Source organism: Myotis myotis, unplaced genomic scaffold, assembly GCF_014108235.1.
Source record: "Myotis myotis isolate mMyoMyo1 unplaced genomic scaffold, mMyoMyo1.p scaffold_m19_p_25, whole genome shotgun sequence".
Lineage (NCBI taxonomy): Eukaryota > Metazoa > Chordata > Mammalia > Chiroptera > Vespertilionidae > Myotis > Myotis myotis.
In genome coordinates, this window is record NW_023416330.1 from 717,112 (window position 1) to 743,089 (window position 25,978).

The 25,978-nt window shown below is 45.7% G+C and overlaps 1 protein-coding gene across 9 annotated transcripts in view; it reads left to right on the forward strand.

The window, feature by feature from the left end:
* The window catches only part of LMBR1 (limb development membrane protein 1), a 127,884-nt gene extending 105,393 nt beyond the window's left edge, over window positions 1–22,491 (forward strand). For 5 of the 9 annotated variants that reach the window (XM_036356064.1, XM_036356066.1, XM_036356062.1 and 2 more), the window contains 2 exons: window positions 19,006–19,167; window positions 21,268–22,491. In XM_036356064.1, coding sequence (XP_036211957.1) covers window positions 19,006–19,167; window positions 21,268–21,353 — 248 coding nt within the window. In that variant the 3' untranslated portion in view covers window positions 21,354–22,491. The remainder of the gene's footprint in view (window positions 1–19,005; window positions 19,168–21,267) is intronic. The other 4 variants (XM_036356070.1, XM_036356065.1, XM_036356067.1 and 1 more) reach the window with 3 other exon arrangements.
* Window positions 22,492–25,978: the final 3,487 nt, after the last annotated feature.

The following is a 25,978-nucleotide window of genomic DNA, read 5'->3' on the forward strand; positions in this document are numbered from 1 at the left end:
TCAGTCAAATATAATTAATATAGATGATCATTTTGTCACTTATAGGAAACACAAGACATCTGTGCTTAACATTATTTATTCGAACTCTTTAAACCCTTTGCGAGTAATGACACTCCTGGAGTTGGTGACCAGACTGGCTGGCTGCATGGTCAGACTTCAGTTTTGAAGAATGCAACATCTGGGGGATTTGGTGGCCAGATATTCAGTAAACAAAGGGGTCTCAAGGTGATTAGAGGAGATGGTTGACAGGCGAAATTAGAACATGATCAGGCCTAGTAAATGAACTATGGATGCTGGAGTTTTCTATAATAAAATATTTTAAAGGTAGCAGAGCATTTTGTAAGAACAGATTTTGTCTGGTTGCTGACATGTTCTTTTTTAAAAAAATATTTTTTTAATTGATTTCAGAGAGGAAGGGAAAGAGAAAGAGAGAAATATCAATGATGAGTGAGAATCCTTGATCCGCTGCCTCCTACTGGGGATCGAGCCCGCAACCCCGCCATGTGCCCTGACTGGGAATCTAACCATGACCTTCTAATTCATGGGTTGATGCTCAACCACTGAGCTGCACCAGCCGGGCTGACATGTTTTTTATTATGCTCAATCAAGAAACAACAGAAGGATTGACATTTTTTGCATTCTTTATTTGAAATCTCCTTGAACCAGAAAATTTTTCTCAACTGTAACCAAAAGACTTTGTAGTACTTTTCCTATTTTCTATTTTAAAATTATTTACTTCATTCTGAGGTTCTTTCTGTGACTTGTTAGTGGTGCAGGTTCCAAATGCAGGTTTAAAAAATGTGTTTGTGGTATGAACACAAAAACTCGTACCCTTTTGAACCAGCCTGTTATTTGTGTCCTGTGCCCGTATTTCTCATCAGGGTCTCATACAGGAGAGCAAGTGCATTATTTGCTTTTGTTCTTTGATGAAAGAGTCCTGTTTCATTTCTGTCCTTTTGGAGAGGTTTTCTTTTGGGGTTTTGTAAATATATTCCTAATTTTTACACTGGGCCTTCTTTCCTTCTCCAGTTCTCAGGGGGGTTAGTGAGGGGCGACCAGTGTGAAATAGAAGTATAAATTATCATATAATTATGACTTTGATATAGAAATACTTTCAAACCTCATATTGAAAATTTCTCAACAAAACAATGTGTATATGACTTAGTCATGGTCAGTTATTTTGTAGAAAATAATAAATGAGTGGTACTGATGAACTTTTTAAAAAAATTTATTGACTTCAGAGATGAAGGGAGAGGGAGAGAGAGATAGAAACATCAATGATGAGAGAGAATCAATGATTGGTTGCCTCCTGCCTGCTCCCTCCCGGGGATCGAGCCCGCAACCCAGGCATGAATCTAACCTGGGACCCCTCAGCCCGCAGGCCGATGCTCTGTCCACTAGGCCATAACAGCAAGGGTACTGATGAACTTCTGATTGATTACCACTGTCCTCATGTCTGAACAGTCAGTTTGTGTGTCTAGTTAGGATTTTTAACGAAGAGGCAGTATTCTGAGTCAGATGTCTAAGAGTCTGGACCGTAACCATGGCTCACGCTGCACGCCCTCATTCCCAGCACCTCGTCATGTTCTGGCACTGTCCTAGTTTTAGGGCTCACAGTCGCTCCCAAGAAAACATCAGGGCCACACATTATCCAAATAACTTAGCCATCTGTTGACACACAACCAAATACCTTAACTTTTAGTTTGTTATAAAATAATTTTCATATGAAAATAATTCCAGTAGGGATTATTTTGCTTGAAGAAGCCTTAAGATACAGTTTTAGAATGTTAACAATTAAAACTAGACTGTGAACTATAGTGAGGGACTAATTTGTACCAAGAATCAAGAGTGCTAACCTGGCTGAGAATATACATAGTATTGGCTGCCTCTTGCATGTCCCTCTGGGAGATGGAGCCCACAACCTCGTGGTGCATGGGGTCAAGGGTCAACCACTGAGCCACAGGCTGGGCGTTATGATTATTTTTTAATTGACCATATTGCTATTTATTTTCTATTTGGCCTGTCTCTTCTTTGTTCCCCTTTGTTACCCTTTATCTGCATTCTTACCTATTTAGTTGGCCTACTTGCTATAACTCCATTGTATTACTTGGATAGTTGTTTTATGGTTTATAGTATACATTTTATTATTATTTATATTTTTTTATTGGTTTCAGAGAGGAAGGGAGAGGGAGAGAGAGAGAGAAACATCAATGATGAGAGAGAATTATTGATCAGCTGCCTCCTGCACACCCCCTACTGGGGATTGAGCCCATAACCCAGGCATGTGCCCCTGACTGGAATCGAACCCGGGACCCTTCAGTCTGCAGGCCGACGCTCTATCCACTGAGCCAAACCAGCTAGGGCCATTTTATTATTATTATTTTTAATAATTCTTTATTGTTGAAATTTTTATATATGTCCCCTTTTTCCTCTCATTGACGCCCCCTTCAGCCCGCCCCCGCCACCCCCCATCCCCGCCCCAGGCTTTCAGCACCCTATTGTCTGTTTCCATGGGCCATGCATATATGCATACAAGGTCTTTGGTTGATTATCTCCCACCCACCCATGCTCCACTGCCTTCCCTCTGAGATTCCGCACTCTGTTCCATGCTTCCATGTCTCTGAATCCACTCTGTTCATCAGTTTATTTTGTTATTTGGATTCCACATATGAGTGTGATCATGTGACACTTGTCTTTCTCTCACTGGCTTATTTCACTTAGCATGATACTCTCCAGGTCCCTCCATGCTGTCTCACAGGGTAAGAGATCCTTCTTTTTTACAGCTGCAGAGTGTTCCATGGTATAAATGTTCCACAGCCTTTATCCACTCGTCTACTCATGGGCACTGGGCTGTTTTCAGATCTTAGCTATTGTGAATTGTGCTGCTATGAACATAGGGGTGTGTGTATTCTTTCTGATTGGTGCTTCGGGTTTCTTAGGATATACATTCCTAGAAGTCAGATCACTGGGTCAAATGGGAGTTCCATATTTAATTTTCTGAGGAAACACCATACAGTGTTCCATAATGGCTGCATCAGTCTACATTCCCACCAGCAGTGTACGAGGGTTCCCTTTTCTCCACATCCTTGCCAGCACTTATCCTTTGTTAATTTGTTGATGGTAGCCATTCTGACAGGTGTGAGGTGATACCTCATTGTATTTTAATTTGCATCTCTCTGATGATCAGTGACTTTGAGCATTTTGTCATGTCTCTCGGCCATCTGTACGTCCTCTTTGGAGAAGTGTTTATTTAGGTCCTTTGCCATTTTTTTTTTTTTTTTAAACTGGATTGTTTGTCTTCCTTTTGTTGAGTTGTATGAGTTCCTTATATATTTTGGATATTAACCCTTTATCAGATGTATCATCATCAAATATGTTCTCCCATAGCATGGATTCTCTTTTCATTTGTTGATGGTTTCTTTTGCTGTGCAGAAGCTTTTTATTTTGATGTCGTCCCATTTGTTTTCTCCTTAGTTTCCTTTGTCTCAGGAGATCTATAATAATAAAAGCCTAAGCGACCATCGCAACCGAACGGAGGACTGAACAGGCTGCGTGGGGCGACCAGGCCGGCAGGGGGGTTAGTGAGGGGCGACCAAATGACTGAGCAGCATGCTGCGTGGGGCGACCAGGCCAGCAGGGGGGGCAGTTGTGGGTGACCGTGCAGGCAGGGGAGGGCAGTGAGGGGCGACCAAACGACTGAGCAGCAGGCTGTGTGGGGCGACCAGGCCGGCAGGGGAGGGGCAGTGAGGGGCGACCAAACAACCCAACAGCAGGCTGTGTGGGGTAACCAAATTGGCAGGGGGGTTAGTGAGGGGTGACCAAACGACTGAGCAGCAGGCTGCGTGGGGTGACCAGGCCTGCAGGCGGGCAGTTGGGGGCAACCAGGCAGGCAGGGGGTAGGGGCAATAAGGGGCAACCAGGCCGGTGGGGGGGAGAAGTTGGGGGTGACCAGGCCAACATGGGGGATAATTAGGGGCAATCAGGCAGGCAGTCAGGTGAGCAGTTAGGAGCCAGTGGTTCCGGATTTGAGAGGGATGTCCGAGGGGTCCCGGATTAGAGAAGGTGCAGGCTGGGCTGAGGGAACCCCCCCCCACACACCCCCGTGCACAAATTTTGTGCACCGGGCCACTAGTATATCTGTAAACATATTGCTATGAGAGATGTCTGAGATTTTGCTGCCTGTGGTTTCTTCTAGGATTTTTATAGTTTGACAACTTACATTTAAGTCCTTTATCCATTTTAAGTTTATTCTTGTGTATGGTATAAGTTGATGGTCTAGTTTCATTTTTTTGCATGTATCTGTCCAATTTTCCCAGCACCATTTATTGAAGAGACTCTCTTAACTCCATTGTATGCTCTTGCCTCCTTTGTTCAATGTTAATTAAGTGAAATGGCTTGGGTCAATTTTGGGGTTCTCTGTTCTTTTCCATTGATTGATACCTGTTCTTGTGCCAGTACCAGGCTGTTTTGATTATGGTGGCTTTGTAGTATAACTTGAGATCTGGTATTGTGATTCCTCCAATTTTGTTTTTCTTTCTCAAAATTGCTGCAGCTATTTGGGGTCTTTTTGATTCCATATAAATTTTTGGAGTATTTGTTCTAGATCTGTGAAATATGCCATTGGTATTTTAATAGGGATTGCATTGAATCTGTAGAGTGCCTTGGGTAGTATGGACATTTTAATAATGTTGATTCTACCAATCCATGCACACGGAATATTATTCCACTTGTTTATATCTTCTTCTATCTCTTTTTTCAATGTCCTGTAGTTTTCCGAATACAGATCTTTTGCCTCCTTGGTTAAGTTTATTCCTAAGTATCTTAATTTCTTTTGTTGCAATGGGATTGTTCATTTAGTTTCTCTTTGTGAGAATTTATTATTGGTGTATTAAAAAACCATTGATTTTTGGGTGTTGATTTTGTATCCTGCTACATTGCCAAGTTTATTTATTAAATCTAGTCGTTTTTTGTTGGAGTCTTTAGGGTTTTCTATGTACAATATCATGTCATCTGCGAATAACGAGAGTTTTACTTCCTCCTTTCCAATTTGGATGCCTTTTGTTTCTTCTTCTTGTCTGATCGCTGTGGTTAGAACTTCCTGTACTCTGTTGAATAGAGTGGTGAAAACGGACATGCCTGTCTTATTCCTGTTCTTATGGGAAATGCTGTTAGTTTTTGTCCATAGGCTTGTCATATATGGCCTTTATCATGTTGAGAGTTTTTATCAAAATGGATGTTGGATTTTGGCGAATGCTTTTTCTGCGTCTTTCGATGTGATCATATGATTTTTGTCTTTCAATTTGTTTATGTGATGTATCACGTTTATTGATTTGCAAATATTATACCAGCCTTGCATCCCTGGAATAAATCCCACTTGGTCATGGTATATGATCTTTTTAATATATTGCTGGATGTGATTCGCTAATAGGTTATTGAGGATTTTAGTATCTATGTTCATCAGGGATATTGTCTTATAATGGTCTTTCTTTGGTTTTGGAATTAGGATAATGCTGGCCTCATATAAAGAGTTTGAAAGTGTTCCTTCCTCTTGGATTTTTTGAAATAGTTTGAGGGGTATAGGTGTTAGTTCTTCTTTGAATGTTGGATAAAACTCCCCTGTGAAGCCGTCTGGACCTGAGCTTTTGTTTGCTGGGAGTTTTTTGATTACTGCTTCTATTTCATCAGTTGTTATTGGCCTAATCAGGTTTTCTGATTCCTCCTGATTCAGTTTTGGGAGATTGTATTTTTCTAGGAATTTTTCCATTTCATCCACATTGTCCAGGTTGTTGGCATATAGTTCTTCATAGTATTTTCTTATAATCCTTTGCATTTCTGTGGTGTCAGTGGTTATTTCTCCATTTTTGTTTGTGATTTTATTTACTTGGGTCCTCTCTCTTTGTTTCTTGATGAGTCTGGCTAATGGTTTATCAGTTTTGTTTATCCTTTCAAAGAACCAGTTGTTGGTTTCATTGATTTTTTTGTATTGTTTTTTTAGCCCCTGTGTCATTTATTTCTGCTCTAATCTTTATTATTTCCTTTCTTCTACTTACTCTGGGCTTTTCTTCTTTTCTCTTTCTAATTCTTTAAGTGAAATAGTTTATTGTTTAAGTTAAATAGTTAGGGTTAAATAGTTGTTTTTTCTTGTGTTTTGAGGTAGGTCTGTAGTGCTATGATAAGTTTGTATATGAACTTCCCTCTCAAGACTGCTTTTGCTGTGTCCCAGAAATTTTGGATTGTTTTGTGTTCATTTTCATTTGTTTCCGTGAAGTTTTTGATTTCTTTCTTGATCTCGTTGGTTACCCATTCATTGTTTAATAACATGCTATTTCGCCTCCATGTGTTTGAATGTTTTTGGGTGTTTTTTTTCTGTAGTTAATTTCTAATTTTATTCCACTGTGATCTGAGAAAATGCTTGATAGGATTTCAGTCTTCTTGAACAAGTAGAGACTTGTTTTGTGTCCTAACATGTGGTCTATTTTTGTGAATGATCCATGTGCACTTGAGAAGAATGTATATCCTGCAGCTTTGGGGTGAAATATTCTATAAATGTCTATTCCATCCATCTGATCCAGTGTGTCCTTTAGAGTCACTGTTTCCTTGTTAGGTTTTTGCTTGGAAGATCTATCCAGTGAAGTCAGTGGGGTGTTAAAGTCCCCTACTATGACAGTATTGTTGTCGATCTCACCCATAAAGTTCTCTAGAAGTTTTTTTAAATATATTTAGGTGCTTCTATATTGGGTGCAGGATTATCAAGGTTATATCCTCTTATTGGATCATCCTTTTAGTATTATGTAGTGACTTTTGTTGTCTCTTGTGATTGCCTTCATTTTGAAGTCTATTTTGTTGGATATGAGTATTGCCACTCCAGCTTTTTCTTCTTTTCCATTTGCATGGAAAAAATTTTTCATCCCTTTTACTCTCATCCCGTGTGTGTCTTTTGTTCTGAGGTGGGTCTCTTGTAGACAGCATATAGTTGGGTCATGTTTTTATATTCATTTAGCTACCCTATGCCTTTTGATTGGAGCATTTAATCCAGTAACATTGAGAGTTTTACTGATAGGTACTTATTCATTGCCATTTTAATTCTGTATGGCTAGGTTTCTCTCTCTGTTTCTTCTTCTCATTACAGCAGTCCCTTTAGCATTTCTTGTAACACCAGTATAAGCCCCCCCCCCCTTTTTTTTTGTCTTGGAAGCTCTTTATTTGACCTTCTATTTTGAATGATAGCCTTGCTGGATATAGTAATCTTGGTCTCAGATCCTTGCTTTCCATTACCTTGAGTACTTATGCCATTCCCTTCTGGCCTGTAGAGTTTCTGATGAGAAATCAGGTGTCAGCCTTATGGGAGCTCCTTTGTAGGTAACAGTTTTCTTTTCTCTTGCTGCCTTTAAGATTTCTCTTTGTCTTTAATTTTTGGCATTTTAATTATGAAGTGTCTGGGCATGGGCTTGTTTGGGTTCTTCTTGCTTGGGGTTCTCTCTGCCTCCTGAACTTGTGTGACTTTTTCCTTTACCAGGTTAGGGAAATTTTCTGCCATTATTTCTTCACACACATTCTGTATCTCTTCTTTTCTGCCTCTTCTGGCACACCTGCTATTCTAATGTTATGTTTCCCACAGCTCCCTTAAGCTGTCTTCCTGTTTTTTAATTGTTTTTTTCTCTTTGGTTCTCTAATTGAGTGATATTTTTCTACCCTGTTTTCTAATTTTCTGATTCAATCCTCAGCGTCCCCTAATCTGCTGTGCATTCCTTTCCTTGTGTTCTTTGTGTTATGTCATTCTTTATCTCAGATTATTCTTTTTTCATGATTACTATATCTTTTTTCATGCTGGTGGGCATCTTTACCATCATTACTCTGAACTCTGTTTCAGAGAAATTTCTTATCTCTGCTTCATTTATCTCTTCTTCTAGAGAATTCTCTTATTCTGTCATTTAGGGGTTGTTTTTTTATCTCCTTATTTTGGCTGTCTGTCTGGGTTTGTGACTATGTATAAGGTAGATCGTCTATGCCAAGCATGTCAAACTCAAAGGCTAACGGGCCAAATAAGCAAGGTATAAGTTTATGTGGGCTGCAAAAAAACCCCAAAAGCTTCAGTTTTCATGGATATGTAGGTTTATTTAGATAGAGACATGCTGAATACAAAGGGCTTAAATAAATGAGTCATCGTTAACATAAAATAACACTTTAATAAAAATTGATATTTTTTCTTGAACATTAACTTACCAGCACTGAATAACTGCACAAATTAATAAGCATAACGCAAATAAACCTATTTTTCTTGTTCTCCGAAAGCGAAATATTTCCTGTTGCGCACACCAGACAAGTCAGTACAAGACTAATGACGTGGCAATCAGCTGCTAAAGTATTCGCTGCTAGATTTAGGGGAGAGAAATGGTGCACCTGCCATAAGGCGCATAAGGGAAATGAATGCAACACGATTATAGTAATCAGTCATTAGCGAATGTAGTAGTTCAATATTAATAACTAGAGGCCTGGAGTACAAAATGAATTCATGCATGGGTGGTGTCCGGCTCCCCGCCCCCGATTGAAGTGGGGGGGGGGGAACGAACGGGGCTGGGTCGGTGGGTGGAGTTATTTCTGTCAAAGATCTTTGCAGGATGCATACACGTTTGCTGTTGGCTTTTGGATGAGTTGAAGCTTCAAAGGCGCTTCAATGTCAGGGACACTTACAGCTTCTGTTTCTAAGCCTCCCCCTAGACAGGTCATGCGGATTAGTTCCCTGCTGACAAGCCCTGTAAAGAGAGGCCATGGTGTGATGTGGCTGCCCTCTTTGGTAGGAAGCAGTGGAGAGAATGCAGGAAGATGGTGGTTGTGCTGGGCACCTCTCCTGGACACCTGACTGACGGTGCTGACCGTGAGCAGTGTTCCTCCTGATCACTTGTCATTCAGGTTCCTGGTCTATGAAGGCTGGAGAGTGTTTACTTACTTAGAATCACTGAAGGTCACACTTCAGTGATCGGGAGTGGGGTGGGAGAGATGGTCGTGGGCGGGACTGGCAGGATGGAAGGGCTGCAGGCAGTTGGCTGGCCGGGCCCAGCCCCGATCATCAGGCTGGTTGGTCACTGCAATGTGTGTCATAGCCACCGGTCATTCTGGTCGTTCTGCTGTTCGGACGCTTGGCTTTCAGATAGATAGATAGATAGATAGATAGATAGATAGATAGATAGATAGATAGATAGATAATGTATAACAGGATATTGTAAAAATTAAGTTGCGAAATTTTTATTAAAATGTTTCTTATATACCGTTACATTGGCTGGGCTGCAAAAATATTCATTGTGGGCCACATGCAAACCACAGGCCATGAGTTTGACATACTTGCTTTACGCCCCCTCAATCTCTTGTTTAGGGCAGTGCTAAATGCTGTTTCTGACTGATTAGATCAGGCAAAGACTCAAAGCTTCCAGAGATCGCTTCTGCCTACAGACTGATAGGATTCAGATATGAATTGCCCCAGGCAATCATCCTCAGGTGTGGAGACTTTTTTCCAACAGGGTGGGGCAGTTGCTCCTGCCTGGAGGCTAGTTGTTATTTATAGTCTCTGAAGTGCCTCAGGGAAAATTGTTTTCCAATAGGGTATGTCATTGTCTTCCCCCAGGCAAGGCAAATGTCTATTTGGCAAAGATGTCCTCTGCTGCATGAGGGATGATTCAGCACAGGAAACCAGGGGTGTCTGCCTTCTGAGTTCTATACCCCCAGTTCCTAGTCCTGAGTTCTGCTCATATAGCTCCAGTCCACTTCACCCTCCCTCTGCCGGAGCACAAGGTGGGTGGCTCCACAGGGAATTTTGTGCATTGGCCCTTTAAGAGGGTGCCTGAATTCCCAGCTCTCTCCCTGGCAGAAAGCACTCCACTGCTTTTCATAGCCAGATATTATGGGTACCCTCTTCAGTTCTGGTGCTCTGTGCTGGGGGGCCCAGCTTGGGGATTAGGTCCCAGAGTTCTCAGTGGCTCCCCCCCCCCCCCCCACACACACACAGCTGAGATATCTCTCCGGGACTCAGCTGCTGTCTGTGGGTACCTGGCCAGCCCTTTTGCACCTCTGCTCCTCCCACCAGTCTCTATGCCATCTCCACTTTCAGTCCTCAGGCATCAGGGTTCTCTCCTGTGAGTCTTCTGTTGATTATTCAGGAAGTTTTTCCTTTGCAACAGCATGGATGGAACTGCAGATTGTCAGCAGTGATAATTTAAAAGAAGGCTAGGATAGGAGGGTAGGCAAAGCTTCTTCTATCAGCTAGCTGCTGTCCCAAGTCCTTAATCTATAGTATACATTTTAAACTTATCACAGTCTACCTTCAGGTTATAGTTGGTGTAAGAACCTTATAACAATAGACGATTGACCCTTGAAGAACATAGGGGCTACGGGTGCCAAACCACTGCACAGTCAAAAATCCACATATAACTTTTGACTCCCCCAGAATTTATTTGTTCTTATGGGATTGGTTCCAGCATCCCCCCAGGTACCAAAAACAGCAGATACTTAAGTCCCATATATAAAAAGGTATAGATCAATGCATACAGCCAGCCCTCAGATTTCCAACTGGGATCAAAAACAGTACAGGTGTTTATTTAAAAAAATATGTCTATAAGTGGGCCTACACAGTTCAAACCTGTGTTGTTCCATTTTTTCCCTGTCAGCTTTTGTGCTACTGTTGTCATACATTTTACTTGTACACGTTATAAACCCCACTAGAGGCCCAGTGCACAAAATTCATGCACTGGGTGGGAGGAGGGGAGTCCCTCAACCTGGCCTGTTCCCTCCCCTGGGGGAGTGGGCCTAAGCTGGCAGGCGGACATCTCTCTCACAGTCCAGGACCACTTGCTCTTTACAACCCACCTGCTTGCTGCTCCTTACCACTCAGCTCACTGCTCCTTTTTTTTTTTTTTTTTTTTTAATATATTTTATTGATTTTTTACAGAGAGGAAGGGAGAGAGATAGAGAGCTAGAAACATCGATGAGAGAGAAACATCGATCAGCTGCCTCCTGCACATCTCCTACTGGGGATGTGCCCGCAACCCAGGTACATGCCCTTGACCGGAATCGAACCTGGGACCCTTCAGTCCGCAGGCCGACGCTCTATCCACTGAGCCAAACCGGTTCCGGCCAGCTCACTGCTCCTTAGTGTGAGGTTGGCCTCTGGCTGAGCAGGGGGAGCACACTGACCTCCAGGGGGCAGCTCCTGTGTTGAGCATCTGCCCCTGGTGGTCAGTGTGCATCATAGCGACCCGTCGTTCTGGTCGTTCCGCTGTAATGGTCTCTTAGGCTTTTATATATACACTAGAGGCCCGGTGCACAAAAATTTGTGCACTTGTTGGGGAGGGAGGGTCCCTCGGCCCGGCTTGTGCCCTCTCGCACTCTGGGACCCCTCGGGGGATGACCACCTGCTGGCTTAGGCCTGCTCCCCGGGGGGATTGGGCCTAAGCTGGCAATCATACATCCCTCTGGCAGCCTGGCAGCCCTCAGGGGATGTCCACTTGCCAGCAGGGAGAAGACCTAAGCTGCAGTCGGACATCCTTAGCACTGCTGAGGAGGCATGAGAGGCTCCCACCACCACCACTGTACTGGCAGCCATCAGCCTGGCTTGTGGCTGAGCAGAGCTCCCCCATGTGGGAGCGCACTGACACCAGAGGGCAGCTTCTGCATTGAGCATTTGGCCCCTGGTGGTCAGTGTGTGTCATAGTGACCAGTCATTCCCAGTCTTTCTGCTGTTAGGGTCAGTTTGCATATTACCTTTTTACTATATAGGATAGAGGCCTGGTGCACAGGTGGGGGCCGGCTGGTTTGCCCTGAAGGGTGTCCCGGATCAGGGTGGGGGTCCCGCTTGGGTGCCTGGCCAGCCTGAATGAGGGGCTGATGGCTGTTTTCAGGCTGGCCACACCCCCTTTAGGTTGGGGTTCTCCACTGGGGTGCCTGGCCAGTCTGGATGAGGGGCTGAGGGCTGTTTTCAGACTGCCGGAGACTAAAGCTCCCAGCCTCTCCTTTTTTTCTTTTTTTTTAATTCTGGGATTTATTTACCTTCTATAATTGAAACTTTGTTGCCGTCACTGGAACTGAGAGCTGACTCTTGCTCGCTCTAGCTCTGAGGCCACGGTCTGCTGAAAGCAGGTATCTGGGGTTTGTTTAGCTTCTATAATTGAAACTTTGTTGCCGTCACTGGAGCTAAGGGCCAGCTCCAGCTCCGTGGCCACAGCTGGCTGAAAGCAGGTAGGCATCTGGGGTTTGTTTAGCTTCTATAATTGAAACTTTGTTGCTTTTGGAACTTAGATCCGGGCCGTGGCAGGCGGGGAACCTTGGCTTCCTCCATCACTGGAGCAAGCAAGCCTCCTGTTCGCTTCAGCTGCATGGCTGCCGGCCACCATCTTAGTTGGTGGTTAATTTGCATATCGCCCTGATTAGCCAATGGGAAGCGTAGTGAAGGTACGGTCAATTACCCTTTTTGTCTTTTATTAGATAGGACTAAAGGCCGGTTGCACAAAGAGATTCGTGCAGTAGGCCTTTCCTCCCCCTGGCTGCCGGCACTGGTTTTCCTCTGGCACCCGGGACCCAGGACTTCACTGCTCCACCCGGAGCCTTCAGTCTTTGCAGCTCCAGCCAGAGCCTTCAGTCTTCCTTCTGCCGCTTTGTGCCTACGTATGTAAATTAACCACCATCTTTGTTGGGTTAATTTGCATACTTTCCTGATTGGCTGGTGAGCATAGCGGAGGGCTGGTCAATTTACATGTTTGTCTATTATTAGGTAAGATGCTACATTGTTTTTATTTTTGCTTCAAACAATGATCTTTTACAGAGATTTCAAACTAAAAATTTTTTTCTGTGTAGCCACATAGTAATCATTTCTGTTGCTCTTCAGTTCTTTATGTAGAACCAGACTTCCTTCTGGTAGCATTTTCCTGCTGCCAGGAAGACTGTCTTTAACATTCCTTGTAATGCATGTTTGCTAGTGATGGATTCTTTCAGCTTGATGTATGTGTGAAATGTTTTTATTTTGCCTTATTTTTTTAAAAGATATTTTTGCTGGTATAGAATTTAAGATTGACTTATTTTTTCTTCAGTATTTTAAAGGTGTTACTTAACTGTTTTCTCATTTGCATAGTTTTTGACAAGAAAGCTTGTGATCATTATCTTTTTTAATGTGACCTTTTAAAAAAATTTGACTGCTTATAAAATTTTTCTTATCACTTAAACAGTTTGATTATGATGTGCCTTGGTTTAGTTTTCTTCTGTATCTTGTACATAGAGTTTATTGAGCTTCTTTGATCTATCGATATAGTTTTCATCAAATTTGGAAGATGTTCAGCCATTATTTCTTCAAATGTATTTTCCATTCTCACTTCCCTCTCCTTTAAGAATTGTCACCACAAGCACATTTGCAATTTGAAATTAATTCACAGGTCACTGATGCTTTGTTAATTTTTGGTCTTGTTTTGCTTTCTGTGTTTCATTTTGAATAGTTTCCATTGATGTGTCTTCAAGTCTACTAATTTCTTCCTTTGCAGTGTCTAATCTGTCATTAATCCCTTCTGTTGTGTGTTTTACATCTTATACTTTAGTTTTCTTCTGTAGAAGGCCAACTTGGGTCTGTTTTATATGTTTCATGCCTCTAACTTAACTTCAATTTTTCTTTCAGTTTTTGAAATATAGTTGACTCTTGAACAACAAGGGGGTTAGGGTTGTGACCCCCTGCACAGTTGAAAATCTGTGTATGACTTTGACTCCTCTAAAACTTCAGGTGGGAGGAAAAATCTGGTGTCTTTTACTCCATCTTGGCTGGAACGTGAAGTTAATTAACATTTCTAATTGATGTCATTTAATGAGAATCTACTTGCACAATAAAACTGGTCAAAAGTTAAAAGTCTTTACTTAAATAGTATCTTTCATTTTACCCCCAAAATGGCACCTCTCATTAATTTTAGAACAAGTTTGTTTTTGAATAAAAATCATTGGCAATGAGCCTATTTACATTAATCCTGAAATTAATGATGTTTAAAGTGGTTGTAGATTTTACTCTTCCATTATTTTTGTCACATTTATTATTTGACACTCTTAAGCAAATTTATTTCAAACATCTGGTTTAGAGGAAGGATTTTGGAAATCTAGTCAACATAATTTAAACTAACCACTGGGAGAGTCTGGGTGGGTGGGTGGCGGGGGGGGAGGGGGGGCGGTGTGTGTGTTAATTCCAATGTTTCATCAAAGAATAGTTTAATTCTAAACTTGTTATTTATAACAAGATGCATATGTTCTTTCTGGCAGTCCTACAGGGAAGCCAAGGCATCCACGTCAGCCGTGTGGTTTGCCAGCACACATCATTTACTGATCAGATTGCGTGAATGATCCTTGAGTGTGTGAGGCTCTGTGACGTCTCTCATTGTCTTGCTAGTGGAAAACGTGAATATTCTTGCTGAACACCGAAGCTGACTCTGGTGGGCTAACGCACATGAATTCTGTTGACTCACATTGCAGGTGGATAACCAGCTTCTTGGAGTGAGGTTAAGTTTGTACCTTCGTTCTATAATATGAATAGAAAGAGATCTTAATTCAAGGCAGTAGCAGCAGACATTTCCACTTGAATCCTAGTGGGCAGACTGCTGTGCACTTTGTCGTGAAGAGTATTTTATTGTCGGATAATCCAGATAATAGGGCCTATGCTTATCCACAGCCTAACTTTAAGGTTCTTACCTCATATATGTCTTACTTATCTTTAAAAAAATGCACTCGTAAGTGGGAATAAGCATTTCAATATTTGATGAGGAGGGTTAACATTTGATAATTGATTTTTTTTTAGTTGGTAGTATTTTAAATTTTGCTGCCTTAAAAATTAAGACTCTCTTATACCTTTCTCCAGAAGTAGAGATTTTGAAGTATCACACATTTGTATAGTAAGTGTTTTTAAGTTAAAACTTAAATATTGTTACTTTTTCTTAAGTGTTGGTACTTTTAATAAAAAGGTACATTTTTTAGTTTAACGATTGTCATGACGTTTAGAGAAGTGATTGCCAAGGTCTCTTGCTGTCCAGTCTCACAGAAGATTTTCAGAGTTGAAGAGCTCTGTGTGATCCTAGTCAGCATTAGTTAGATTTTTAAAATATGAAACTAAATTGGGACAACGGTGTCTCGGCCGAGTATTTGCACAGTGCTTGGTGCACTGTGGCAGCAGGCCCCTGGAGTTCTGTCTGTGGGCAGCCCGAGCTGTCCTGGGACTGAAGTGTCCAGTGAGGGTATTGCTCTTTGCCTGGTATTTCATCTCAGGTCTTGACCCTGACTCTCAAGATACCAAGTTGAGTCCACTGAGAAGTTCTAGTGAGAGCACTTCTCAGAACATTGTTCCCAGATGTATGCTCCATTCTCACTCCGGGGGCATCTTGCCAACTCCATTCACATGTGGCAGTGAGGTCCCAAGGTGGTACATGCGTCACATTTGGGGAGTGGCTGATCACTGTTAGCTCACACCAGTGGTTTCAAACGTGGAGTCTGGGCCCCAGGAATACACAAAGGAAGACTTGGCTGTGTGAACAAATCAGTAGAACTTGCATTTACCTTTATTTTTGGGACTTTTTAGCTGAGCCTTTGTTTTGTCTATGTGTAATGTGTATGCCAGTGAATAGCATCATTTATAAATAATTGCACACACATCTGTTGGGTATATGTGCTCTCATTTTGTTTTGCTAACGGTGCTGTCTGATCAAGAGGTTCAGACTAGATAAGGCTCTGAGGAGTGTCCGGCAAGGATTCTGTCCTGTGACCTTCCAGCTCCTCCATCAGTGAGTGTCATGCTATGGAAGATTTGTGCATTTATGTGCTTTCTTATGAAAAGAGCCATGGTTTCCACTAGATTCTCAAAGGCATCGTTGGCCCTGAAGGTCAAATATCTCTGGGCTGAAACCAATGAAGCTTGTTTGGAAGGACTCAGTCTTGTTTACAGATACCTTCTTAGGCTAAATTAAAGGGTATTTGCCGGGGTCCAACCCCAGCAGGTCCAGGGGTCCCCAAAGGTGTGGACGGGGTCAGTGAAGAAGGAATGACACGGAGACAGCGTTCAGTTGATCAGCAGCCTAGCCAGGATCTCTAGCCAGGATCTCCAGCCAAGTTCTGGTCTGGATCTCCAGCGAAGTTCTGCTTAGGATCTCCAGCCAGGTTCTGTGTCCATGTTCTCTTGCTAGGTTCTCCAGGTTCTCCAGCCAGGTTCTGTAGCCATGTTCCCTCGCTAGGTTCTTCAGCTAGGTTCTGTCCAGGTTCTCCAGCCAGGTTCAGTCACCAGGTTCTAGTCAGGTTCTCTTGCCAATTTCTGTAGTCAGGTTCAGTCCAGGATCTTTTGCCATGTTCTCTCCAGCGAAGTTCTTCTGTCTGTAGGTTCTGTGTAGTTTCTGTCTTCTTAGTTCTGTGTTCTAAGCTCTGTATTCTAAGTTCTGTTTCTTGCTGTCTTATTACATCTGTATTTATACCAGTTGATTCAGTCCTATCAATCTCTATTACAAAGGTTAGGGCGTTTCTTATCTTCATTCCAGGCCAGTTTCTGTCCAGGAACTTTTGCCATGTTCTCTCCAGCGAAGTTCTTCTGTCTCTAGAGAACGTTCTGTGTAGGTTCTGTACCTAGGTTCCGTCTCTCTCGGTTCCGTATTCTAAGTTCTGTGTCTTGCTGTCTATTACATCTGTATTTATACCAGTTGATTCAATCCTATCAATCTCTATTACAAAGGTTAGGGCGTTTCTTATCTCCATTCCAGGGAGTAAGGATTATGTAGCTTAAGCATGATTGTTCATAGTTAAAGTGATTAATTACCCACCTGGCACTAGTTAAGAGGTTTTATTCCCTCCCTAACTTCAGGGGAAAATCCCTACCTGGGGAAACAACCTTTCTTGGAGAGGTGACCTTGGTTAAAACACACAGCGCTAAGGGGAGCAAACATATTAAGAACAGTATGCCATATATGCCAGGACCCTTGAAACAGCAAGCATGGACCGGCTCCCGGCAGGTATTCTATTTGAAAAATAAAATATATAATTAGACATGTATTCCTTTTAACAAGTAAAGTTTCACCAAGACTTCCGAGGAGCTGCAGCCACGGCCATTGCCATGGTCTTGTGGTGTGGGGCCGTGCAGCATCCCTGGCTGGACTCTGGGTCCCTGTTGCCTTTAGAAAGATTTTGTTGTTTATATGTTTTCATTAATCTTCTGGCTCCTTAAAACATTATTGTAGATTATTGTCTCTCAAAGTCAAAGTCATTGGCGCTGGGTAGATGTGACTACAAAAGAGTTACTTTTGGAAACATCTTGTTTTCCTGCCTGTTTGGTATGAAGAGTTTTCTGCTGTCTCTATGGGTTGCTTTTGTAGAGTCTGCCCAGGGCAGGTGATGGGATTGCATTGTGGTGGGGATGAGAGTTAAGTCTGAAAGCTGGCTGACAAGGTGAAATGGAGGTTAGTCGAAGTCATTCTTGAAACCCTTAGAGCACTCATAAAATAAAGGGTTGTGTTTTTTAAAAAATATATTTTATTGATTTTTTTACAGAAAGGAAGGGAGGGGGATAGAGAGTTAGAAGCAAAGATGAGAGAGAAACATCGATCAGCTCCCTCCTGCACACCTCCTACTGGGGATGTGCCTGCAACCAAGGTACATGTCCTTGACTGGAACCGAACCTGGGACCTTTCAGTTCGCAGGCCGATGCTCTATCCACTGAGCCAAACCGATCAGGGCTAAAATAAAGGTTTTGATTTATAGTCCTTTGTGGTTAAATTTTTATATGACCCTCTGTAGCTCTTTAAGTTCTTTCTTGAGAGATGGCAACAGTATACCAATGGTCAGAAAATCTTACCATTCACACATCCTTTTCAGTAAGTATGGGCCAAGGCACATGCTCATTGAAGAGAAGGGCTATTTAAATTATTGCTTTTATAAGCGTGTACAGGTGAGTTAAAGGGACTTCCTTGCAATATGACACAACCACGCTGCATTTCCAGCTGTGCCATTTTATTCGTCAAACCTGTAGCATCTGATTCCCATGAATGATTTTTTCCTGAAAAGGACTCACCTGTGTGTTTATTAATTTACTAGAGGCCCGGTGCACAAGATTCATGCACTCAGGAGGGTCCCTCAGCCCAGCCTGTGCCCTCTCACAGTCTGGGAGCCCTCAAGTGATGTCTGACTGATGGCTTAGGCCACTCTCCCCCCCACCCCTTCCCGGGAGCAGTCAGGCAGACATCCTTAGCACTGCCTCGGAGGTGGGAGAGGCTCCCGCCACCGCTGCTGCGCTTGCCAGCCATGAGCCTGGCTTCTGGCTCAGCTGTGCTCCCCCTGTGGGAGCACACTGACCACCAGGGGGCAGCTCCTGCGTTGAGCATCTGCCCCCTGGTAGTCAGTGCGCGCCATAGCTACCAGTGGTTCCACTGTTCAATCAATTTGCATATTACCCTTTTATTATATATAGGATTATTATATAGGCTGTAGTAAGTATTGAGTGTATGCAAGGCTTTGCTGTGGCATTGGGACCACAGGAGTCAAAGATGAACCCCCTGCTCTCAGGACTCATCCTGTGGGGAAAGGAGGCAGTAAAGCAGCCAGAGGAGGCAAAGCTGTTCCAGGTCACGTGTGCGATGGAGAAACAGAATTTGAGTCGAGGGCATGGAGAGGCAGGCGCCCTCTCCAAGGACATGGACAGGCGGGGATGGGGAAGGAGTGGGTTGTCAAGTGTCTTTTTCTATCAGACCCCTGTTTCCTGGGTCAGTGTTCACTCGCCCCCACATCCTTCCCTTACCCCCCCCCCCCCCCAAAGCAGCAGGGCAGTTCTGGTCAGTGTGAGCATGACCTCTATGTGACCTCTGTGTGAGTAACACGTGGGGGAGCAGGCAGGGCGGACGGGTCTGGTTCCACAAGACATAGTCACTGACAGAAACGGGAAAGGCCAAGGAATTGATCTGATTTGCACTTTATTTTGTGATGTCTGTGAACACATCATACCTGATTTTAAGGGCTGTTTGTTTTTAACAGGAATCACTAGATTCGATCTTCTGGGAGACTTCGGAAGGTTTAACTGGCTGGGAAATTTCTATATTGTGTTATCCTACAATTTGCTTTTCGCTGTGGTGACAACACTGTGTCTGGTCAGAAAATTCACCTCTGCGGTCCGGGAAGAGCTCCTCAAGGCCCTAGGTAATCCCCGGCGCTGCGTGGTTTCTCTCCGCCTACTAATTCGTAACTTCACATGAGAGCTAATTTTCAGTTTTCACTCACTCATTTCTCCAAGTGTGTGAGCCCTTAGAGGTCACAGTCCTAACCCTGGTGTGAGTCCTTCCTCACCTGTCAGGCTCCTCCTGAGGACTGCGGGGCGACAGACACTTCTCAGGAGGCTGAGCCCGCCCTGCGCGGTCGGTCGGAGCAGGAAGCGGCAGCTCTTTGTCTGTGACGGGTGCTGGGAGGGAGTGGGGAGGGCGGAAGGATACTTTTTGGGAAGGACACCTCCTTCTGTTTCAGTGCAGGATTTTCGTGAGCTTTGGGTTTTGCAAGTGTCAGGCCGACCCCCAGTTCTCTTCAGTGAGCGCCACACAGCTCAGGATAAAGCATAGCGTTCTCGCATTCCTAGGAGCGAAGCGTCCTGACCCCGTCTCCATGGCCACAGGACAGTGGGCGCGACTCCTCAGTGGGTGTAAACGTGCCCTCGGAGTGTGTGGGTCGGGCTTACGTCAGCAGTAACCTAAGCAGTTCCAGCCTTTAGGTGTTGGGAACCCCAGGTCAATAGAAAGGACCACACATCAGCCTTCTGGGGTGTGGGCATGAACCTTTATAGCAAAAAGGGAAAGGCAGCAGTTGATGCTTGACAGTCCTGACGTGAGCTCACCCCCTGCACTGCCCGCGCTGGGCGCTTACACTCCACGCTCCTGTGTTTCCAGCTCCTGGACAAGGCAGCCTGATGCTGGGCTCACTGAGGCCCTGCGCTCAGGTAACAGCCTTGTGAGCGACAGCAAAGCTTGGCTCACCAGGCCTTCCCAGCCCAGGGATTGAAAGGGTGACCTTTGGGCCTGGCCGGCGTGCTCAGTGGTGGAATGTGAACCTAGGAACCAGGAGGTCAGGGTTTGATTCCCGTCAGGGCACATGCCTGGGTTGTGGGCTCAGTCCCCAGTGTGGGGTGTGCAGGAGGCAGCTGATCAATGATTCTCTCATCATTGATGTTTCCATCTCTCTCTGTTCTCCTCTGAAATCAATTATATATATATATACACACACACACACACACACACACATTTTTTAAATAAAGAAAGGGTGACCTTGGGGAAGGAGAAAAGATTTCGGATTGTTTGTGTTTTACTTTATACTAACCCTGTAAGGAGGTGGCTGATGAAATATTGGCCCGAAAGGGAAAAGTTAAGCCTCACTTCAGCCGGAGCACCAGAAAGTGGGTGGGTCCCTGCCCAGGTGTGGGATTCTGGCTGTGGGGTCTGCACAGTGGCTGGGATCAGGCAGTTCTGGCAGGCAGTGTCCAGAGTTAAACCGCAAGGCCGCCGAGCTGTAAGCTCACTCAGCTCCCGCGGGCACCTCTGCGAGAGGGCGGCTGTACCCGCAGCAGGGCCGCTGCATGCAGGGTCCTGGATGCCCCGTCAGGGCATCTGCACACAGTGGACGCTCAGTTTAGCTACGGATGATGGTGCCCATGGCGGCTTCTGCACAAGACAGACACTGGTTCCTCCAAACCCCAGCCCGGGCAGCACCCATGTTTCAGAAGGAACCCCCCACCCAGGAGGGCTGTGTCCTGTCCCCTCTCCCGCGGATGCAGTGTTCTGTGTTGGGTTCCATGGAAGTGGTGGCTCAGAGGCACAGGTTGCTGTGACTCACATAAATACTTTTTATTCTCTGAAATATTATCTTTGTTCAACTTGTTGCTTTGCCATTTCTTTCTTTTTCTTTTGGGAAATGTTTTCCATTGCCTTTCTTTTTAAATACGTGCTTCATATTTTGCTGTCTGTCAATGCATTTTCCTGTGTTCTTCATATGTGTGTATTTTGAAACACAAATGGATGATGCTTGTTTGGGGTTGGGCTCCCTGGGAAGCGCCCTTGGGGTAGGAACAGGCTTGCAGGAGGATCAGTGCTGAGGGTGGGTGAGTGGGGCGGGACCTCCATGGGGCGCTATGTGTGCCACGGGGCTGGGGCTGGCCCGGGCCCGGGTGGAAGAGCGACCCCTTGGAGGTGTCCCCAGCACCGCCACTCCCACCCGCCTGGGGCAGAGCCTCCTCTCACCATTTCCTCCTCCCTGCAGGACTCCATAAGCTGCACTTATCCAGGGCGCCCCGGGAGTCGGACACCGCCAAGCCGTCTGCCAATGGGCACCAGAAAGTCCTGTGAGGCCGCTCCGCTCTCAGCGCAGATGCGGGAGGACTCGGACATTCCTGATCCCAGGCGTGGCGGCCCCGCTCACTTTCTAATTGTCCTCTGGGAACCTGCGGGGCGTGGGTTCCAGCCCCACACCCACGTCTGCTCTGTCGGGACGGCCACCAGAAGGCAGCCGGGAAGCTAGGGCTTCCGAGGATTTGCTCCAGCCTAGGACCTGCACACGTGGAGGCTGCTGGCGGCACCTGTTGCTGGGACAGGAGGTGACCAAGGGCGTGGGGTGAGGCCAAGGGCATGCACAAGGTGCGGGAATCTCTGTGCCTGGGATGTGGGAGCTGGCGTGGCGCCTGATATTTTCCACGTCCTTGATGCAGGAACAAAGCACAGTTCAGATTTAGTTACAGATGTGAGTCCAGGGGACACAGGGAACTCTTACCCCCACGCTTGGGCAGCCCTGCGTCACCAGGTGGGAGGGAGGGGCCAGCCGGTTCCAAGTTCATGGCCGGTCAGTGTCACCTCTCCTGGCACAGCTGCCAGTGTGAGACCCTGGGACCAGCGCCCGCCTTACAGGCTGTATGACACCATTTTTTAAGCCCTTTTTTCTAAACTCCCTTAACTCCTCCTGTTCCTCCGTCCATCCTAAACTAAGCCCTCTGGGTAGAAGCCCCTTTCTTTTGCCGCTGCTTCAGGCTTCGCTACTTTTGCCATTTAAACCTCAGACCCGGAAAAGCAACCAGTTTAGCACCAAACACACAGCATTTGGCTCTGGCATAAGAAGAGTTTGGCCGACTATCGTGATCTGCTAGCCACTCGGTTGTTAAGCTGTAAATAATTCTCGGGGTCCTGTCGTGGCCCCACGTCCACTGAATAAAGTTGTCCCCCAGGAGACCGAGTTCTGTCGGTCGAGCGTGCAGGATCCGAGGGCCCCCGCACAGCCCCACACCCGGTCTCTACATACACACGTATGTTCACATGTCTGTAAATACGTACATATATTCATGTGCACTGTGTGTGTGCAATGAACCATCTATGCAGGCAACAGTAAAATAACTTTTTTCTCAAATTGTTGCACTTAAAGCTTTTTTTTGGGGGGGGGAGCAATTATGAAAACCAGGCTGTGTATATTGGACATCAAAACATTTCCACTTAGAGTCAAAATATTAAGAAAAATGAATGGTTATGTTTGTAAGCTCCACTGACTGCCTGTCCTCCGTGTACACCCACACTTCCTTCGGAGCCACGTGGAAATGCAGGCCGCTTAAAAGATAGTTGAGGATTGCGAACAGCACTCGGTAAGCCTCGTGCTCGCGCTGGTGACGGCCAGCATGGGACGCGCACGAGGAGGCGCACGCAGGCGTGCTTTCTCGTTCCTGCACCTGCCCATGTGGGCATCAGCTGCCAGCTGTGGCTTTCGCGGGAACTCTGGGAGTCGCCCTGGGACAGACGGCCACGGGAGCAGACACGCTTCTTTCAGTAGAGTGGCGCTGCTCAGTCAGCCCAGTTCAGGCACATCCCGGGAAGAGTTCTGGGCACAAGCGCGACGTCCGACAGCGTCTGGGGCACACAGTCACCTTTTCTGTGTTTGTGTCAGGTCTGTTCACTGACCGCTTCTCTCTGAGGACTGAGCCACCTGGCCGGGCCTCCCAGGGAGGCCTGCTACGGACACCCACACACAGGGCCCTGCCCGGTCGTGGCCTGCACGCAGGGCCAGGGCCTGCAGGCACCTGTCAGTGAGGGCTGGTGAAGGCCAGCAGCCATCCCCAAAGTGGCGCTGCCCCTCGTGACCACAGGCCTCCCCCTTCCCATCTCCCGCATCTTTTCTGATGGCGTTAGGCCTGGGGGTACAGGTTTCTTGAGGAGACTCAGCTAACTCCTGTCATTAATTGGTTCTGCATATTTAAATAAAATATTTTAAAATTATAAAATTTACAGATGATAACTTTTGTAATGATTTTCCAACCTATTTCTTAATGTTTTCTTAGCTTTATGAACATTCTCTCTAAACTAGATCTGTTCTAAGTAAACACAAACACATTCACATTAGCGCTCAGTGCACAGTGGGTGGTGGGTGGGAGGGAACTTTCCCGTGGTCCTGACTCCCAGGTGCGTTAAAGGTGTGCGCACACCTGGTCTTTGGGGCACCCGCACCTGCCTGACTTTGCTGGACCACAGTGGTCCCCCATGGCCTCGGTCACCCTGAATCTGTCCACAGCACAGGTTGGAAGCCTTGTTGCTTTCTAGTCATTTGCATAGTATTTAATGAATAAAGACAATTCTTACAGTAATTTAAAAAAATATATGGGCGTATATACAGTACTGACTTTTTAAACTTTAAAAAATCTTTTTAAACTTTAAAAAATCTGGTCTGATGTTACTTTAAAAAAATGTTTGGAGGCACTGGTAAATTTGTTTACAGGGCATTGTTTTTTTGTTTTGTTTGTTTTTTACAAATTGTTAACTCCTGTTTCTATGAGATATTGTCAGTGTGACCATTTAAATGTCTTAGAAATTAAAGTTTTACAAAAATGAGTGCTTATAAGCACTGAAATGTGTTTTTCTAAAAAATCGGAAATACCATCATGTCTAAAACTTCAGGGTATGTATAGGTACTTCCATTTCCTTGTATAAAGAGCAGTAATTCTGGTGAGACACTGAATGGAGGCAGAAGCCACTATTTTCTCTCTTTATGGTGGAGATACTGGTAGACCAGTTTCTTGCACTCTGAGATGGAGCCTCGATCGCGGAAATGACGTGTTATCCTAACTGAGTACCTAGATTTGTGTGCTTCCCCTGGTCTCTCCCACAGAAGGCTCAGCCGCACTGAGTGTGGTCCAGGCAGCGCAGCGCAGCGAGCGCTCGGGACAGGACGGACGTTAGCCGCTGGTGCAGGCACCGACAGGCAGTGCTTTACGCTTTCTGACCACAGAAGAGAGACACTGTACATGTGAGTCAGCACGCGCAGCCACACGCACACATTTCTGTCCGTATAAACAAACATTTAACCAGGAGGGCCTCCTTTCACGTGTGTGATGTATGCTGGCATTTTCTATTCCATTTTGTTATTTTTTTAACATAAACCACTAAGTCATTTCCTGGCCTGTATTAATGGATGGTAAACTTTAGTTTGAAAGGCACCACGTTGAGGGCTGTGAAAATTGTTCATCAGGTGAAGTGTGTTATTCCAGATACCTGAGGCAGAAGTCCTAGGCGTGCAGAGTCCTTATTGCCCGCAAAAGTGTACTTAAAATCAGTTGAAATCGCTGAACCGCTAACAAATGGATTATAACATTTCAAAACTAGGTGATTGATCCCTATGTCTGGAAGGGGAGAGCTGGGAGCTAGTTTTTGAAAGAAGTGATTTAACCTCCAGTTGTGTGTAACTCAATTAGGAAGGTGTCTTTCAAGTTCAAATGTAACCAAATAGGAAATCCAGACGGAGACAGCTCCTCTTGGTGTCTCACTGCTCAGCCCTCCCAAGCAGAGGCCCAGCCGCCGGGCCAGCAGGACGCCGGGCCGGGAGCAGGGTCACCAGTGTCCGCCACGGGGCAGGGCCCTGGCTGGGAGTGAGGCCAAGGCAGTGGTCACTGCGCCTTGTCTGTCTTCCTTTGAGACGCTGTTACTGAAGACGAGGCCGCTGCAGGAATGAGGGGCAGCCCTGGAAATTGCACGGTTTTTTGTATCAGCAGACGGTGGATTTGGACAGTCAAGTGCCAGCTCCTCATGCGATGCCAATGTGGTCGCTTCCCATGTGGCCCTCGTCCTCTGGGCGCGTCTCCGCCTCCAGCATCCACAACGGCCCCCTCCTCTCGCTGTGTCCTCACTGCGGCCTTGGAGGTGAAGCGGCGGGCGGGGGCGAGCCTGCCGTTTGCAGGGAGACCTTGGCCTCGGTCTCCCCGGTCTCCCCGAGCGCAGGCCCAGGCCCTGCTGGCGTCAGTCGTGGGGTGCCGAGGGGTGGGGAAGCGGCAGCAGCCGGCCTCCCTGTGCTCGGCTCACTCAGCCAAAGGCACTGGGGTCCAGAGCGAGCGCTGCCAGACGCTCCGCAGCGCTGCCCACGCCAGGGGACAGGAAGCTGGATTCTAAGGTGAGACCGACGTTATGTATGTCGCTTGCAAAATGACCTCCTGCTTTAAAATAGTGATGACAAGAACACTCCCAACAGCAGCCACTTGGTGCTCCCGGCGCCAGGCTTTGCTTTTAGCGTTTAATTTGTGTGAATGTGCATTTACATATGTCATTTATTCAGTCCCCATGGTGACCCTGTGAGGTGTGTACTGTTAGTAACAGTATTATTCCCACTTTGTAGGTGAGGAAGCTGAAGCACAGAGAGGTTAAGTAACCTGTCCAGGGGCCCACAGGATTCAGAATTCAAATTCCTGGCCAGCTCCTAAGTCCTGCCCTTAACCACTGTATACACCGCCTCTCAGAGACGTTTTACTCCCACTGATGGCCGAGGAGCACCCCCCCCCCCCCCCATTCCCAGGACTGGATGACAGAGCCCCTCTACCTCCAAACAGCTTCCGCTCCTCTAAAGCAAAAAGGCGTGGCTCAGAGCTGTCACCTCAGTCTTGATGGGGACAGTAAACCAGGTAGAGAACACGTGTGGGACATTTGGGCCTTAAGAACGCTACTTGTTTGCCTTG